Raw genomic sequence first — 16654 nt, 5'->3', positions numbered from 1 at the left:
TAGTTCTGGAGGACAAATACATTTGAAAAATGTTATCTCTTAAATAGGGCACTTCTGATCAAGCAGTTTTTATAAGCTGATGAATCCCTTGGCATCTGAATCCAACATTTTTCTTAATCCCCAGAGTATTCTTTTAATGCCGTTTCAGTTAATTTTTCAACGAGATGAATAATCCCTTCTGAGAAAATATTTAATATAAGAATGGATACATGACATGAAAAAGTATTCAAGTTAAATTGTTCCATTATTCACAAGTAATGGAAACCATTTTCAGAATTCATTTTTGCCATTCACTTCTAAAAATCTGTTTGATTAGCGGTAGAAAAGGGAATTAAAGCTAAAAAAATCTTTTTCTCACATGTTAAGTATGAGAATAAAATCAGTGTTTAGGGTTTGGTATACATTAATTTTGTTAAATACATATGAATATACATGATTTTTGTTCAGTTTGTATATTCAACTCATATAGCAGTACTGAATAAAAATGAATGATCTGAAACATATCTTCACATTCTTAAGATTCAATCTGACTGAAAAATGTTTTTATTTTGAAAAATCACCAGGACATAGTGAGTACCACCTTAAAACTGGGTATTTTCCAAAAAACAAACACGCCATGAAGGAAGCCAAATTTCTGTCGGACTCCTAAATCAAACAAACAAACAAAATAAAACAACAAAAAATGAACAAAGACTGGTGTTCTGATATAACCTGTCTCAAAGGTATGATTCTTCCTGGTTGTCAGGCCTATCCTGTATATACTTTATATTCTCATTTCTCAGATTGAGCTGTCTTTAAATAACAACACAAGCTTTTTCCTGGCCCATTGTAACATGGAGAAGAATATATGAAATATATTAGTATATGTAGTATAATAATATAGTATAATAATAGTATAATATAGTATAATATATTAGTATAATATAATAATACACAAATAATATATTAATATACTTATTAGTACTACTATTAGAACGAGTTAGTTTATTTAATTCCAGAAACAGCGGAATGTATAATATTGCACCTTCAAATGCAGAGGTACGTTTTGGGCAAAACAAATTATTATTTAAATTTTTAATACTTGATTGAAAAAAAAAGCATACTTTTTATGTGCATGGAAAGAAGCGTATGTGAAGCTTTTCCCCTCATACTCAGCAAAGAAAGTACTTTCTTCCAGGTTAATATGATACACTTCATTACCAGAGCATCTGCCATACATTTTCTGCCATTGTTCTGGTGATTGCTGACTCTCCCTGAAACATACCAATAAAGAGAATAATTCAAAACAACGTAAAATTCTTATTAATCTCAGAGCATTATCACTTGGCTGTAGAAACTACAAATGTATATCGGAAAGGTCCCATGGGCTAATCTAAAAGAAATATCTGAGATCAAAGCTTGGTGATACTGTAAGTATAGAGATTATTTTTAATGAATTAAAGTGCATTTTTTGCTAAGTAATAGGCCTATAAGATTATGTACTTCGATATCAGGAGAAATATGGCAGAATTACTTTAAATTCACACCACAGTAAGTAGATTCCCTGCAATTGAAAGATGACAAATGAAACCAACAGCATGCTCATTCTATTTATAAAGGCAGTTGCTTCAGATGCTCCTTGACAGTTTGCCTGGGTTCTGTTTAAACAAGGTAAAGAATCATTGAAAAATAACTTACACAGGCAAGACCCATTTGGCTTAGGTCACTTTTTCTGTAAAAGAGATTTTTTTCTGCATTTAATTCTCAGTTTATCTTCAGCATTTACCCAAAAGACATTTTTAGTTACTGTGCCTTGTATACTGTTATAAGTATATACCCTTTTTATACCCTTTTTCTCCTAGTGGGGGGGGGGGGGGAAGGAATTATTATTTTAATCACCTTAAGGATATCACCTTTAATCGCCTTTATTATATGTAGCTAACCTTCTTTTATCAAAGTGAACTGTTAGTGGAAATTTTCCAAACCTTAGATAATACCAAAACTTGCAAACTTCGGGCCTCTGTGAGCCTATTCCTTTATTGAAGTGTTACACGGAAAAAGGGTTCCATCTGCATGAGCTTCACTTGATATAATGGATGCATATATCCCTATCTGTATCAGGATATATAACTGACAAACATGCTCTGTGTTTTGCTTTCTTATGAGTTTTCAGTATTTTGACACAATTTCTGTTTTTCTTCAGTTTACCTTTTTTTCTCCACCCTCAGCATAGAAACGTTTTGTTTCAGGGTTAATGGAAATAAGTAAAACAATATTAAAAAACAGTGTGTTACGTGTAGAATAGATTGTAATTTCAGAAGAAAATTGTTCCGTATTTCCCTTTACCCCCTATGAAATGTTTACCTGCTTGAAGTCTGCTTGGTTCCAGTTAGCTGTCGAAAAGCTTCCCATGGTGCTGTTCTGTAAAGATCACATGAAGTTCAAGTCAGAAATGGTATTTTCTTCTTTGTATCGTAATGCAAACAATATTAGAGTTCTATTACTAGATTGGAAATGTTTAAAGGTAAATGTTAAGATTAATAATTATGATCAATAATAAGATTTTAAATAAGAATAAAGCTAGAATTTTGATATCTCTCAAATTGAGGTTTTGAGTTCCATAAACAGCTAGGATGGCAATCTAGTCTGGTTAATGTGAAAAGTAGTATTAAAGAGAAAAGCCAGTTCACATAAGCAGCAGCAAACCTCCCCTTAATTATAAGCAGTCAAAACTGATTAGCAAGTGAACATTTTCCCTAGCATTCTCACATATTTATATCAGTAGACAAGATGTCTTTATGTATGTGTTTCTTTTTGTTTACTGTTTATTGTGTTATTCTAATTAGGATAATACAGAATAATTATTTTTTTCTGTGTTCTGCTGCTATTTATTGCCTTCAGTTTCCAGTATTATCCTAGTGTACTTATCTTCATGATTATCAGAAACGAGCTCATATTACTTGTGTCACACCATTTATAAATATAAATATTATAAATACCACAAATATAGGATTTCCTGTGTCTACCTGTAGATATATTACTTGGCAGTTCATTTGTAAGAGTACAAATACCTGGGACAATTTTTCTTTTAACAAATTAAATGTCAATGAACTCTTCAATTCCATGAAAATATAAGCCATGTATGTTAAGATTTAACTTTGCTAAATTAACAAATGACAAGAAGCTAGAATGTGACAATGGTCATATTCTCCCTTAATCAATGACTTTTCCACCAAGGAAATTACAAAAAGCCAGGAATTGGTCAGTGTCTTGATAATCTCCTCTGGTTGGATGTGTCTAAAATTGTATGGAAAAAGAGGAGCCATTCCTTGTGGAATGGAAAGACATAGGCAGTCATTTGAACTTGGTAAAAATTGAACAGCAGCATACAGTTTGCAAGTGCACTTACAAATGATTTCTTTCAGTATGTAACTGGACTCAGTTATAGCTGAACTTAAAATGAACCCACTATTCATGATTACTTCTTATTCAGTTTTGTCAGCAATTTCAAGTTCTGATCTGCTTTATTTTTGCTAACCTTACTTATTTCCGTATGGTGTCTTTTTCCAACACTCTAAGTTAATAAACTGATGATCATTTAGAATTAGTCATTCAAACATTCTGTAGTTCTCTGATAAATATTGGTTAGGAAAAGCTGATATAGAGCAATGACGGTTTTTGGAAGTATCTTTCTTTTTAAAAGCTGTGCTAAAGAGACACGTTGGTTCCTGGCAGCCAGGAGCATTGCTGTGGCTAGATGCTTCCAGCATCTCCCTCAGCAGGGACTACAGCTACACACTCCTGTGAATAGCAGATCTAGAGACTTAGAGAAAAATTTCCTACTTTGAGTGATAAGAGAAGGCTGTATCAAAAAGAGATCTAGGAGAGAGACAATGATAAAGCTTTGTCACTGTAAGAGGTTGTTAAGGGTGGGAACATTTATTTATTTATTTGAGTATCAAGTAGCATTTTTTTTTACTTCACAGTTCTAAATTATCAATCCTGCTACTTTCTGAATAAATTCTTATCTGTGATATCAATTTGAACAAACACTCCCAATCACTGCATTAAGGTTACTAAACTTGTAAGTCAGCAAATATGGGGAATGGGCTGCCCCGGGAAGTGGTTGAGTCACCATCCCTGGAGGTCTTTAAAAGACGTTTAGATGTAGAGCTTAGTGATATGGTTTAGTGGAGGACTTGTTAGGTCAGAGGTTGGTCTAGGTGATCTTGGAGGTCTCTTCCAACCTAGATGATTCTGTGGAAGCTAAAGCTAATCGTTAAGAAAATCATTCCAATGATTTTGAATAGACTTGAAAGGATTATCCAAAGTTGGAAACAGTGTCCCCATAATCCAAGTCTATTCTTTTTATGTAAGTCAGTGCTTACAGGGATTTTAAACCTCACATCCTACAGAAAGTTGAATACAGTTATTGGTAGTAAACAAAACGTGATAATGAAAAGATAATGAAACAGGAACCAATGTTAAGGGAAAGGGTTTCACTATTAACATTGGGAGTCTATTTATCTGATACTTTTCATTATCAAGGTACAGTTTAGTATTTTGTCCAGATATAAATGCACATATAGTTAAATTTTAATTTGTAGTTTATATAATCCATTTTCACTTATACTGAGATAAACTCAAATGTTCATTTGCCATCATTTTTCTTATGCATTAATGAAGGTCATTGGGCAGGTCTTTTAACAATTAGTTCATTTACCTAACCTGGAAAATAGCTATAAAATCTAAAACAATTAGTCTGACTTATTAATTAGCCAAATCCAAAGCAATTTTATGTCTGCAATACAATGTCAACCTGTAGATGAAGCTAAAAACCTAAAGCTATTTTGAAAACACATTACCCCCTGGAGACAATGAAGTGCAGAGTCATTTGTTTTACCAACATTTTTCATGCACTCCAAAGTCAGTTGAAATCTCAGGAAACTTTCATGAAAAATGCATGTTTAAAATGAATTTTTCCTCTATAACATTGACTTATGAATAAAAATGTTAAATACATAAGAGATCGATAAAATCGGGACATTTAAGGGATAATCCAGGAAAAAGCAATTATTTTCACACACACAAAATATTTTTTTTCAAATATATGTGATTATGGTCCTTTAAATTCAGAATATTATATTCAATAAGCACATACTTGTTAAACATCAATGGTTAAAACTCTCATTATTAAAGATCATCTTTAATAAGATGTGAAGAAAAAAACACCAGTCTGGGAATTGTGCTTTTTAATGCATGTAAAGATGGAATGAAGGGAAGCAGCAAAAATATTAAATTGGAAAGCTTAGTGACATGTTGGGAGGGGAATACTTGATCTTTTAAGTTTTCTACTTCTCACATTGTGAAGTCAAGACTACTCAAATTTGAAATATTTTTGAAGTTACTTCCTTCTAGTATCTGTTTTTAACTTTCACAGATACAGTTGGGCTCTAAAGAACAGTCACATCTATTCAACCAATTAGTCCAGCATTAATACACGTGCTCTACGCTATCCGAAGTTCGCCATTCGACAGTATGTTGGGAACCCATTTGAGATTAATTGCTCTGATGAGTGCTGTCTAAAAGTGTAAGTCTGACAACTAAACATTTTCACTTAAGTCTTTTTGTACTGATCCAGCAAGTTTGTATGTTTCTGCAAATAGGATTCAAAGGAATACTAATAATTATTTGCACAAAAAATATTTTTCTTACTCCTAGTATACAATAACCAGTTTTGAAAGTTTATGGCCAGAGTATAAATTGGTTACTTTAACAACAATTAATTTTTTACATCAATTATTTTTTACTGCAAAAGAAGGAATAAGTACTTTTGCATTCTATGACAATTTTTTGAATCTTAGTTGGGAATCTGTATGCCTGGGGATCAATATACCTGTGTTAGAAATGCTAATACTGTAAGGTGCAGTAGAAAACAGAGTCAGAGTCCTTTTCATATATTACTTTTTATGCTGCTAGAAAACTGACTGATGTTAAGACTACTCTTCTTTCATGTACAAATAATATGGAATATTTTAAAGCGGATCTGTATTCTGTGTGTGCATGTCATGTAATGAAAAATAGGCAGATACAGAATGTATGTCACCATGATTTTCAGGAGATACGGAAACAGAATTTTGCTTTCAACCTGTTAACAGATTCTAGTACAGACAGTGCCATTAAAATCTTGACATTTGTTGTTGCCGGTAGTAGCAATAATTTCAGTGTTCCCCATCTTTGGCACAGGGGAATACTGCAAATGCCATACAGAAGGTTAAATAATTCTGCTAGTGAATATCAAGATATTATTGGGCATGTGATTACCTGGAAAAAAAATAGGCATTTTACTGCTCTCAAATGTACAGTCTGTACACATGTACTCCACTTCTACAGATATATTTGGAGATTTACTTTTAAATGCTTCTCTCTCACCATGACATTTTAATAGGAATACCTTATTATTCCAAGACTGTAGTGTAACAGAAATGTACTAGATATGGCAAAATTATTTTAATAAATACGGAGAATTTCTACTGTGATTTTGCAGTCTGTAGAGACACTGTAATTCTGTACCCCTTCCAGCAGTGTGGTGGTAATGTTGAAAACCACCTACCTCTTCATGTGTATGTTTGCTTGCTTCTTAATGTACACACAATTAATAGAATATGGTATTTTATATATTAGCAAAAGAAATTTGTTTGAACTCAATGAACATTTTCCGTTGTGGAACTAGTGCACAATAGATGCAAGAAGTTAAGTAGTTGGAGTGGGGGAAGGGGAATTCTCTTTGAAATTATAATACCTTAAGTAAAATATCTTGATGCTTTTAAAGTGCGGAAAATATAAATATGATCTGAAGACTGCTGTGGTTGTCTGGCAGTTCATGCTAAGCTATCTTCTCAAGAATCTTACTTTTGCAAGGTTGGTTTTTTTCTTTGTTTTTTAATGGTAGTATATACTTACTGTCCCCTAGATGTATGAACCAGCAGTGTGATTAATGTAGAGGTAGCTGGACATATACAGTTCAGAGCTAGCATAGCATATTTAAATTCCTCTTCACACACAACATGATCTGTGGGGGAAAAAACAAAAGATAAAAATACTTTCCATTGAACAGAATTATCAATTCCTGTACTTGTATATGAAAATGCTGAAGACAAGACAAGAATTTGCCTTCAGATCTTCAGCATCCACTTGAACCTGGAGAGGTTCAAGATGTTAAGATGATTTGCCCTATCTATGCTGTCTCTCAGATTGTATGACTGAAGTTAATTTTGCATCCAGTTTCTACTTTTGCCGCAGCTATGCATGGAGAGAATGCAATAGCTCTGTGAATGCTGCTTTTCCACTATCTTGCTACACTGGTAGTATGAGTAGGCCTTGTAACATGATTTAGCTTATAAATTTTGCACCTGCTGCAGTTTTGTATGAACTGGTATAGAGACATCAAGCATGGTACAGAGATGCACTTTTGTGTTCAGAAAATAATATACATAGGATACTGCAGTGCAAGACTGCCTGATCAATTAGATAGGCTGTGCTGGCTAACAGACCAATTATTTGACAGCAGCTCTGGGATGTTTGCACTGCACTTGCATGTATGTTGTAGTTTTGACTAGTACGACCTCCTAGAAACAACTGACAGCTGCTGCCTTTTTATCATCTAGGCAAGGGTGGTTGTGTTTTCTTTTACTGTTTCATACAAAATTTTTTTATTATTATTTTTTTTACCCCAGTCCTTGTCTGGGTTTTGTAATTACAAAATTGTGCTTTGTTTCTGAAAGTCCTTACAAGAAAGTATGTCTGCACAGTAGTACTGCACAGTAGTACTTGCTGTGATGGAACAGTACTGTAGACATGTCTATTTTTTTCTGTGTTTTAATGGAATTTAGGAGAGGAATTGATAAGAGAAAGCAAGAGAGGCATTAAATTTAGTTCCCTATATTGGCTTATATTTAAAATTGCCAAATCTTCTGCACATGCTTTCAGTATTGGATGAATTATTATTAAGGTTGGATGACTACTGCTTACAATTCAGATCACAGTTAAATGTTCACTAGTGCTGGTGATAGCATGAAAAGGAAATAGATACTACTCTTTAATGGCATTCACACAAACCTGACAGTAGAAAAACAGATATAAAAAGGGATAAGCACAAAGCTTGCTATTTAATTAAACTTACATTCATTGTAGAATATTAAAGGTCATGAAGACATTTATTTCATGCTAAGTAATTTTCTTTTCTTCTGAATTTAGTGTTTGATTCACACTATATTACTTTCAGTGGGAGCAGTATTTGCTTCTGATGAGCATGAACAATACACCTGGTACAGCTGATGGTCATATATGATGAATATAAGCCATATAAAAAGTGATGACTAAAAGTAAGCAAATACGAATAATCCCATCTGGATCTGAGCTAACTATATAACTCCACTTCTAACTGCATAACATATCATCAAAATGATTAGAACCACCTTACCTCTATAATTAAGCTATTCTCCAGCCAGAATTTATAGTGTAGCTATGAGCATGCCTCTTACTGAAAACAACGAGGGCACTTTATATGCCTTCTCTATTTTATATTTTTTTTTATTCCTAGACAGTTTTCAGTAACAGAATCATTGGCTACTGAAAGGAGGAATTCATTCTTGCATTTTCAGAAGATCAAGACCTATTTGAATGCCATAGGGAAAGAATGAATTTAGTTTTATGAAGACACTGTCAAAGTAGAATAAACTGAGATTTTTCTTCTCTTAAATACATTTCAGTTATAGCAATTAAGTATTTGCTGCAGAAAATATTTCAGACAGAAATGTGTTCTTTTAGTTGACCGTGTGACACTAATACATCTATTTGAATTTTAAACTAGAGATTTTGAGAGGCTAAGGCTTAGTCTACTACTTAGATAGAATATCTCTATTCCATTACCATTACTCAGATAGCAAAGATTTATGAAAACTGATATTGACTTCCTAATATTGAATAAGAAATCTTTATATTTTTGAATTTGTATAGAACTTTACCAAATAACTTCCCCTTGTTTTTTCCGTATAATGTTGTTGTAATACACCTAATACTTTTGAAAATAGACACAAGAAAAATATACAGAGAAATTATTTCATCAGCTGTTATTTCAAATCTTGTATTGAACAAAACTGTATATGTTGACCTAACTATATATAAACTAAAGAGTCAATCATGGATGGCACAATGCAAATGAAAAGTATATCTCAATTAAATCCTCCATATGTACTACACTCTCTAATGTATATAGGGACTTTCTGGATGGATTTTATGCAAAATGTTAGGCTAACAGAAAATATAGCACTCAGCAAACAGATTGCTGTCCTACAGTAGTCATGTTAATCACCTATGTGTAAGGAATGCACATTGTGTTCTCAAGTGCTTTTACATTAGGATTCATGAAGATGGAACTTATAGGACTACTTCCACTTCTCTTACAGACTATGACTTTGTGTGAGTCACTCATGTCCTTCATTACTCTTCATGCATCTGTAAAATGGGTATGAAAATAATACCTTACTTCAGAAGTGTTTTGAAGCTTTAGATATTCTCATAGATCCTTCAATAACATCATACAAAAGGTTCTTCAGCACTTTTATTACCACGATTAGAAACATTATTCTAATTCATTAGTAAAAAAATAAAAATTAAAAAAAACACTGTTTCCAGACTATACAATAATGCAGCCCTTCTTGATTCCTGTTCAGCAATTTAGGAAAAAAAATAAATTTATGTAAAATATTCATTTATAAGCAGTAACATTAGGCTCAGTAAATCCCAAAGCAGGAATCAGATTTACTTCTGAATTTCATTTTTAAGCTTCATCTGCCTTTTCTTCAGACTCGCATCACACACTTGGAAACTAGGTTTTAAGAAATCCAGTACTGTAAAATTCTGTAGATCCAAAATGATAAGGATCCAAAGTGCTATGGAATAGAATTGCATGTTGATTCTTCTCTACATTAGGGTCATGTTTTGCTCTTCGTTGGACAAATATAAGCAATATAAAGTAATTGGAACCAATCTTGTCTTATTCTAGAAATGTGTCCATCTTGATTGTTAAAATGTGTCTGACTTTATGGGATGCTTATTACCATTTTCAGTTCATTTCTGGAAATCTACTCATAGAACAATGAGGTTTGTGCTAAATTATTCTTCTATCCTTACTACGGGTGTTGACTTACAGGACAAGAAATGCAATTGGAAAAAATTGCCCACTCCTGCTATTGCTACTTCTTCCTATCCTAATTTGTGCTGTCATCTTATTTCAGTGGTGCTTATTTCTTGAATTATTTGATATCTCTCTTCCCCTTCATAAGTTGCATTTTTACATTATTAAAATGAATATTTTGTACTATATAAACCCTCGTCTTTTCCTTCTTTTCTGTAGTCATTTGAAACATCAGGAAGAGGTACTATGGGTTTCTCCTCTTTGGTTGGAGTTAAGTTCTCGTATTATACACAAACGAGGTCAAAAATAACTTGTTCATTTCTCCAATTATTTGACAGATCATAACTTGCCTACGTTGTCATTGTGCTTTATATTTACATTCAGGACTCTTATTGTGGAGCTGCAGTAAGGGTTATGCAGAACTTTATTTAATGCTTCCTTTTTTAAAGTGAGCAAGGAGAAAGTTGGGTAACAGTTCTCGAGTCTAGGACATTGGTCAAATCTGTGACTTTGGCTACTAGTATCAACAAATTACTCATTCCTTGTGCTGTAAAGCAGAGGAACAAACTGGAAGTTATCTTTAATATTCAAGATGTCAAATCAGTTTACCAAACAGAAGTATTTTGATTGTATTTATATTACAGAAATATGCCATTCAAATATTTGGGAAATTGTAGTTTTTGTGAAAATATATTTTGACAGAAAATCGTCTGTCACAAATAGATGTAATAATGCCATGAAGTGAGTTATGACTTCTGTGATGTTATTGAAGATAAAACATACTCAAAATATTGATTTATGTCTACAGCATCAGCCAGGTGGTAAGAATGTCCTAGACCTGACATAACTATTCTCAGAAACCATGCTGTTGTCAATTTGATAAGTTAACATGATCACTACCAGACCAGATAGATAAAAATGTCCATCCATTATCTCTAGACTATTTTTATCCGTGGTTGGATAGATTAATCATCAGATGCATTCAATATCCATTTCAGTGAATCTGGACTGTGTTCTTTTCTAATAAACCACTGAAGGTTTAATGTTAGATTTCACCAATCTGAGCTAATTAGTTAGTGCATTTTGAATAAATACAGAATGACAAAATATGTCCCCTGTTCCAGGAACCGTGATTATATATATTTTCTGAATATTCAAGGGAAAGATGATTATTTTCTAGAAAATATATGAAGTTATTAGTACAACTCAGAAAATATATAATTTAGTCTCTGAATTACATAAATGTACTGCTCTACTGTGGATAACTTTCACTTTATTTCACGTTTGTGCTGAAATGCAACAGCAGATGCATACATTAAGGGTACGTAGTCTTTTGTAGCCCTGTGAGTTTGCAGGAAAGACTGGGAGATTGAGAAAACCATATGCAACTGCAGGTGAACGAAAATGCAATATTACTGAAAGAAAAATGGGACGTGTGAAGTATTTGGATATTGGAAATAGCTAAGAAGTAAAGCATTTCAGCTCAAGACAAAAATAGTTAAGAATGATGATATAGTATTTCCTTGCCCATCTGATAACTTTCATGTTCAGGTCACCATATTTGTAATGTGTTCACACCTTGAACACACAAAGGAATTTACTAAGATAAACCCTTATGCCACATGCTTTTCAGATTCCACTGAAACATAATACCCAAGCACAGAGAAATACTTCCACTGTATTAAGTGTAAGCTACCATTTTAAATAAGGGTAGTTATTTAAAACTCCACGGCAAAAAATAGCAGAGAAAACACAGGACGCAAGGGTGTCTCTCTGGCATCAAGTGAAAAGACAGGAAAACATGCCTTTCTGACAGGCCATATTATCCAGTGCTAAGCGTCTCCATTCCCTTGCTGTGATGATGAGAATGGGTTCTTGTACTGTTATTAAAAAGAGGAAAAACAAAAATGTTGTCTACTGGATGGAAATAAATTATAGCAATTACTTGTCTTATATACTGTTTCTAAATCCAAGACAGAGTAGCATCCTGGAGATTTTCTTTGGGACAATGCATTTAGGGTCTACATTTCAGGTTTGTCTCATGCAATCTCAGATGACTGGTTAATATAAGATGTTGAGTGTTTATAGTGTTTTAGATATTTTCAATTTAGTTTAAAATGAAACTTTTTGTTAGGAGAACTTTCCTGAATTCTTTCTTTTTCCTAAATTCAGAAACTTTGGTTTTGAGAGTTGTGTTCTGTAAACTTGCATGTAAAAACCACACACACACACAAAGTAGTAGTAGAAGAAGAAATCATATTACTGAGTACTTCAGGTTCATAAAAATGCACAATATTGGTTTGGGAAACATTCAGAAGAAAGGAGTCATTTTTTAGAGGAGTATCAAATTTAAAAGAACTCTCTTGCATTAAGGCAGTAATAAAGCAGTCCTGAATCATAATAGGAAAAACACTTAGAAAAATGTTGCCAATGGTTATGACAAATTTTATTTGTAAGGACTCTGGACGTGGCTATAGCCTGCAGCCTCCAGTGGGTATGTATCTTAGAATGAAGCAAGTTGGACAAGATTAGTAACCGAAAGAGTCCTCTTAGGAACAGGTACGCAAGCAAATGCTATTCTGATGATTCTAAATATCAGTGGCCAACTATTTGTGGTAGATTAGCATCTGGTGGTGCTGGTAACCTAGCCAAATTTAAAACTGCATTAAAAATTTCCTGTGTAATCAGTAAGATTAAATTAATCTTGCAGGAAGGCTTATAATTCTCTGCTTGCACAGTGAAATTGTATGAAAGAAACAATATGATTTGAAATGGGTGTGTGTGGAAATGGATGCAGTGATCCCTCTGATCAGTTCAAAATTATTTTGAGATGTAAGCTGCTATATATATATTTAGTTCTACAATACCGTGCTTTTATTATTAACATTAGAGAGGGCTAATGAAGCATAGAATATATAAGGTTTCCTCAAGACCTTCAAGAAATACAGAACATTCAGATTGATTAAGCTCAATGGAAGGAAATATTACAAAAGAAGGTTTTGTAGGGTTTGTTTAATATATGGTCCAAATTCTTAATCTGAGATTTAAAACGGATATTAAAAAAACTCTGTTTTTCAAATCTAGTTATATATAAGCTGCTACAGAGACAAGACATTAAGAATAATGAAACTCTCTTAAAAATACAATTAGGAACAACAAATTAAGAGTCACCAATAAAAAAAAGTGGCCATGGCTAGGGAGAAGAGATTGTTTGTGCTGTGGAGTTTTAAGGGAGAGATGAAAAAGCACCATCAGTCTTGTCACAGCACGAATCTTATTCTCTGCTGTGCCATTTCATAGTTTAAGATTACACTTTTATAACTTCAGGACTGCTATTGATGCTCTTTTCCTTCTTTCCAACCTTGTGATAAATTCAGTAGCTTTTAAAATTACAGCTTTAAATGTTGCTCTGGAATTGTTCTGCACTGAAATTTACTTTTTCATCACATTCTGGGATGATGAAGGAGACTAATATTTTTCCATTGTTTTTTTTGAATTTTGCATGAATCATTAATCTTTTCTTGATTAGAATATCCTTCAAGAAAACTGAATTTTCAAAATTACAGTTGAAAAGGAAAGCTTTCCTTCTACTTCATAGTATTATTTTTCCAGAGGTAGGCAAAATGAATTGTCATTATAAATGTATTGACATGTTTTTGCACGTGAATGTGTGTGTGTGTGTGTGAACGTCTATGTGTTCTATGCTGAGAGACAGAGATCCACATATATAGTGCAGAGAAAGTTTGTCAGATTAGAGCTTGTAATCCATTCTTATGAGAGAGGATTTGTTTGGATTTCTTAACATCATTTTGTATTTTATATCATAGTTTCCAAGATATCAAATCTACTTGATATAGAATTAAATTATTTTTCTCTTTCCAAAACATTTGAAAGAAAAGAAAATCATGTTTTTCACATGACCTAGAAAAAAAGAAAAAACACTCCAATGTAAAGACTTTTTTCAGTTGCTTGTTGAATTAAATTTCGCCTTTTCTAAGCAGATCTTTTCATACACCCCTTGGTAACAGCACGTTTTAAGTCAGAAGTTATTTCAAGACATGGGTAATGTAGCGGGAAGAAAACCTACCTGGACCTCAAATAATTCAACATGGTATATTACATAACGTAGCAGAGTAATAAATACAGTAATCTTCAAAAAGCTTATAAGTAAGTTTAATATAAAAATGGAATTTTACAATATAAGCCCATGGTACTTGAAAATATTGTACTGTTCGTGTGGTTCTAACATGTAAATATGCTTAGGTAAAATGACTTTGCTTGTGCATCTATGAAACAAGCTGCTAAATACTAACAAGTGGTTCAAATGGCTGAAATCTTACACTTACCTGCAAATTTGATGTGGAATTTATTCTCAGGTTTCAGTATCTGAACATACAAAGGACAATTTGGGGCAAAGTCTTTAACTGCCCATGCTCTTAAAATGGTCTGATGATCCTAGAATAAAGAGTATGAGGTGATAACAATAAAATACAAATAATCATCATGTTCCATTAGGGGAAAAAAAAAAAAAAAAAACTTTCCATTGCAGAAAACTAACTTTAAAACATGCAACACCAGCTGGTGTGGATGTTTATGTACATCTAAGTAATAATACATATTATGCTTATTACATAAATCCAAATATGTATATATATACACATTTAGCCAGCTACCAACCGAAGGATTCCAACAGATTTCCCAGCCTGATGGTTTTTCCCACTTGTTACCACATGTCAAGAGTGAGTTAATGACAGGAAGAGTACTGCTATTCCATGAAAGAAAAGTATGTGCTAATGCATTCGTATATTAAATTTCATGAACTATGGGTAATTTCAATGTATTAGTGATCAGTTTTTACTTATTTCAGAACTAAAAAGGAATAATTGAGAGCTGCGTGTAGGAAACAATATTTGGGTTGAAATGCTTTGCCTAGTCATGAAATTGGTGCTTTGAAAAGATAATATGTAAAGAATGATTCATTATGGTTGCAGCATCAGCAATAAGAAAAGCGTTCAGACTCATGAACACAAGGGAAAGTCTCTGCCTGGAACAGAGCATAATTGATGTTTTCAAACCATAATATTTTAACGTCACTTGAGATGGTAGCAAGCAGTTTTTCTACTAGAAATACTAGAATGAAATCATAAGAGAAAGACCTGTTGAGGACAGTAAAATGCTTCATTTCATGTTTTTCATATTAACCTTTTCATGAAAGATGTAGGATTGCTGTGCCTGTTCAGGAAATTTCAGAACTTAGATATACCATGCTATAAGATTTCCTTGTGTGCAGTCACATTTTCTTCACTTTTTCTGTATTATATGACTTCTTATCCCTAGGGTGTTGTGGGTTTGTTTTGCATTTGTTTGTTTTGTTTTCCCTGTTTAGTCTCAAGGGAATAAAATGCCAACGCAGTTGAGAAGTAACAAAAGGCTACGTAATGGGATAGATGGAGGTTATAGTGATACACTACAGGAGAAGTAAGAGGTTTGGGGGTGGGTTGGGGACTGATATGAAAACCTGTATTATTGCAGATATGTCATCTATTTTTTTATGCGAAAGGTGTCAGGAAAACAGAAAAGGTGTCAGAAGAACAGTCTTTAGAGTTGTTTCCACTGATTCTGTAGCTTCATCACAGTTTGACATTACTGCAGAACTGTTGGCTTTCTGTTTTATGTTTATAGTAATTTCTATACTATATTGTAGTGACTTTAAAATTTTGATATTTCTCCTATGTAAAAAGGCAGCATATATAGATATATTATAAACAGAGACAGCTAATGCAAAAGTATGCTTCTATCCTCTTTATAAAATATATGCTTCTTTGGGAAATGAGGGAAAAAAAATACATTCTCTTCTGTGTGCATTCCACACAGTAACTTGCAGACAGTGATCAAAAATTACCAGTTATACTGATGCTGATAAATATAGAGGTGATATTTAAGTTCATGTATTGAAAGCTGCAAATTTTAAAGAGGGTGTAGTGGGAATTTACATCATCAGAACTCAAACCAAGACTGATTTAATAGACTGATTTTTGAATAGTATTGTTAATTATTCTTTTTTTGTTACTCCACACTTAGGTTAGCATTATAGTAGTGTCATTCCATTTGATTAAAGAAAGGAAGAAAAGGTGCAACCTTGAAATCAGCAATCTCCAAATTTTCAGAAAGCATCAGAACAAAGCTTTTGGCAGTAGAACTCATCTTTCATACACTTATATAGCCTATTATTGAGTTATCTATAGGATAGTTCAAAAGACACTTTTCCCATCCTTTATTGGGTTAAAATAGCAGATGCACTGTTTCAGGAACCTTAGTTTTGTGGAGCAATTTGATGTAGACAGCCCATTGAATTCACTTTTAAGAGTTGCATCCTACTGTGTGAAACAGATGTCTGTCTTGCATTCTATAGCAGAAGAGCAGATTACTTCTTGGTCTGAGATGTCGAAATAGCATTTGATAAAATTAAACTTGGCA

The 16654-nt window shown here is 33.0% G+C and overlaps 1 protein-coding gene and 1 long non-coding RNA gene across 18 annotated transcripts in view; one reads left to right on the top strand and one right to left on the bottom strand.

Moving 5' to 3' along the window:
* Positions 1–16654, bottom strand: part of KCNT2 (potassium sodium-activated channel subfamily T member 2) — a 147299-nt gene that overhangs the window by 45694 nt on the left and 84951 nt on the right. For all 14 annotated transcript variants that reach the window (XR_010833067.1, XR_010833068.1, XR_010833069.1 and 11 more), the window contains 4 exons: positions 14524–14632; positions 6943–7051; positions 2344–2400; positions 1104–1253 (listed from right to left, as the gene is read on the bottom strand). Coding sequence is in view for 11 of the 14 variants with exons in the window: in XM_048053619.2 (XP_047909576.1) it covers positions 1104–1253; positions 2344–2400; positions 6943–7051; positions 14524–14632 (425 nt within the window). In the remaining 3 variants the exon portion in view is untranslated. The remainder of the gene's footprint in view (positions 1–1103; positions 1254–2343; positions 2401–6942; positions 7052–14523; positions 14633–16654) is intronic.
* LOC106041592 (uncharacterized) overlaps positions 1–16654 on the top strand; it is a 259478-nt gene that overhangs the window by 202063 nt on the left and 40761 nt on the right. The window lies entirely within an intron of this gene.

This window comes from Anser cygnoides, chromosome 8, assembly GCF_040182565.1.
Source record: "Anser cygnoides isolate HZ-2024a breed goose chromosome 8, Taihu_goose_T2T_genome, whole genome shotgun sequence".
NCBI classification, from domain to species: domain Eukaryota; kingdom Metazoa; phylum Chordata; class Aves; order Anseriformes; family Anatidae; genus Anser; species Anser cygnoides.
The sequence above is the reverse complement of the archived record's forward strand: the minus strand, read 5'-3'. Positions and strand labels throughout refer to the sequence as shown.